We start from the raw sequence: 2,404 nt of genomic DNA on the forward strand, positions 1-2,404 counted from the left end.
TAAGAAAAGATCCCAGTTGGATGCTACAAGAACTTCAATATCTATAACCAGAAAATCACACAGGACGAGGAAAGCTGCCTGGGGTCACAAAATCTTCCTTTCAGAATTCCTTTTTTTTTTTTTTTTTTTCAAATCAAGCAAGTTCAGCTTCTCCATGTCGAGCTGGGTTCCCATCACAACATCACCGACGAGAGGGACAGAGTTTGGGTAATTTCTGTTCAGGATGCAGGAGATGCAGGAACGCCGCAGACACCTCCCGTCCTGGCTCGGCAGGCACCACGGGCCAGGCACGGCGCGGCGGGGCTGAGCTAGGGCTGAGCAAGAGCAGGCGAGGCAGCACAGAGGATCACTGTGTGGACACCTCCTGGCAAACCGTTATCCGGTCACAGGTGCTTTGTTGTGCTCCGTCCTCTTCCTGCACGTTGCTTATGGACTGACAGCTCTTCTAGGAGAAAGCGAGCAGACATCATGGGCTGAGGGATGATTAGACTAGGACCAAAGAAAGGGAACAAGCACTACAGCACTGACAGCGTCAGGGTACATCTGGCTGAAGGGAGAGGTGGAAGGGGAAACGCCAGCATCCTCCTGAAAGGCGGCACACGGCGTGCTCCGCGGCTCGGCCGGCTCACTGCGGGGCAGAGGGCTCAGCGCAATCACCAAGGTGATGATGTAGCTGCAGGAACTGGCTTAGAAGATGGGTCTCAAACCTCAACAGCCTGGCAGATTACAAAGAGAGAAAACCAGACATCTCCGGAGATGTAGAAGAATGGGAAGAAATTGCTTGCAGGAGTACAAAGGCATCTAATTAGAATGAAGCAGAAGATAATAAGATAGGGAAGAGTTTTGCCAGAGTGTATGAGAGATTAATTCCTGACAGTGAATCTGTTTAGAACCTCTTGGGGAGGGGGGAAGGGGGTGGGTAGCAGGACAGCAGTTGGTTGGAGTGTATAAAGCAAAGTGTTAGAAACCGTGTAACTCGAAGGGAAAATTCCTCTGGAACTACACCTGGTCTGGCAGTTCTTTCCCATCCATACATTTATAAGCTAAGCTTTGTAATTAGAGTCCCAGCCATGATTACACTCCCCCACTGCTGCTTTGCCTTTGGTTCTCGATGTCACTATTGCTGCTTTCTTACAGCAACTGAGCTTTGCAGTCACGGCTGCGATGGCGAATGAATCTGAAAATAATTTGGAGAGTACTGCAGGCAGCGAGGAAGGACCAAACAATGCCAGCTGGGAGCTGTACTTGGAAAGGAAAAACTCTCTTCTGGGGTTCCTGCACTCCCAACTGGACCCCCAGCTCCTCCAGTACCACCAGAGCAAGGTGGAGCATCTGAAGAGGTGTTACTTTTACTTGGAGATTGAGCCCAAGCAGACGCACTTCAGAGACAACAACAATGCGATACAGCTGGTGGAGGTCCTGAGACTAATAGACCCCTGGGAGCTCCAGAAGATGAAGCAGCTGGGAAAAACCCAGACTGAAATCCAGCTGTCCCTTCTGACGGAGCTGCTGGAACAGTTGGAACGAGGTCGGGAGGAGCTGAGCTGCTACGCAGAGACCTGTGAGGCGCCAGCCTTCCTCGCCGGGTGGCACTGGGTCACGCAGAGAGTGTCCGAGCTCCTCAAGTACATGGAAACTCTCGTTTCCGTGGAAGTACCAGGAAAGCTCTATGTCAAACAGCAGCTGGTGTCACACAGCTTCCAGGGAGGTCTGCGACTCCCCAGCATCAGCCTTTCTCTCTCTGTGAAGACGCCACCGATTTTTGATCCTGAGAAATCATCCGCGCAGCAGAACTCAGCCAGGCTCCAGTGGTTCACTGAAAATCAAGAGTCAGACCTCGACCAATACGAGCTGGAATGTGAGTTACTGATACGCGACAGTCGGAGAGAGATGGGATATGGCAGGATTCAGACTGTCACCTCCAACACGTGCGTGGTCCACGGCCTGGAGCCTGGCAGATCGTACAAGTTCAAAATCAGAAGATCCGACACCGGCTTCCTTGTCTACGCGAAATGGTTCGACAGCATCGTACTGACGACAAAACCGATGGCCGTTCAAGTTGTGGACAGGAGCGCTCGTCCACAAGGCTGAGGTGGCATACAAGAATATTGTTCTCATTTTATCCATCTGACAAAGATGAGAAAAATAAAGGCAAACCTTATTTTGAAAAATTCTGCCTGAAACTGAACTCATTCTGTTCTCAACAACAGTATTACAAGCGCCTTCCCCAAATCTTGCCAGGTTAACAGGAACTAACCCATTCCCGATTTCTCCCACAAAATAACATCCCTGGGCAGCACTCGGGACGCAGCACTCCCCGAACTCCCCGAACTCCCAGGCGGGCGCTGCTGGAAGCAGGAGACAGACCCAGCTCCATCATTCAGTGCTTCCCACCCGTGAAAGG

At 51.3% G+C, this 2,404-nt stretch overlaps 1 protein-coding gene across 1 annotated transcript; it reads left to right on the forward strand.

The window, feature by feature from the left end:
• Positions 1-1,164: 1,164 nt before the first annotated feature.
• On the forward strand, positions 1,165-2,091 carry LOC104463300 (chromosome unknown open reading frame, human C20orf195). The gene has a single exon (XM_010075564.1). It carries the CDS (start codon positions 1,165-1,167, stop codon positions 2,089-2,091), a length of 927 nt encoding a protein of 308 aa, XP_010073866.1.
• Positions 2,092-2,404: the final 313 nt, after the last annotated feature.

This window comes from Pterocles gutturalis, unplaced genomic scaffold (genome assembly GCF_000699245.1).
Source record: "Pterocles gutturalis isolate BGI_N339 unplaced genomic scaffold, ASM69924v1 scaffold34777, whole genome shotgun sequence".
NCBI lineage: Eukaryota > Metazoa > Chordata > Aves > Pterocliformes > Pteroclidae > Pterocles > Pterocles gutturalis.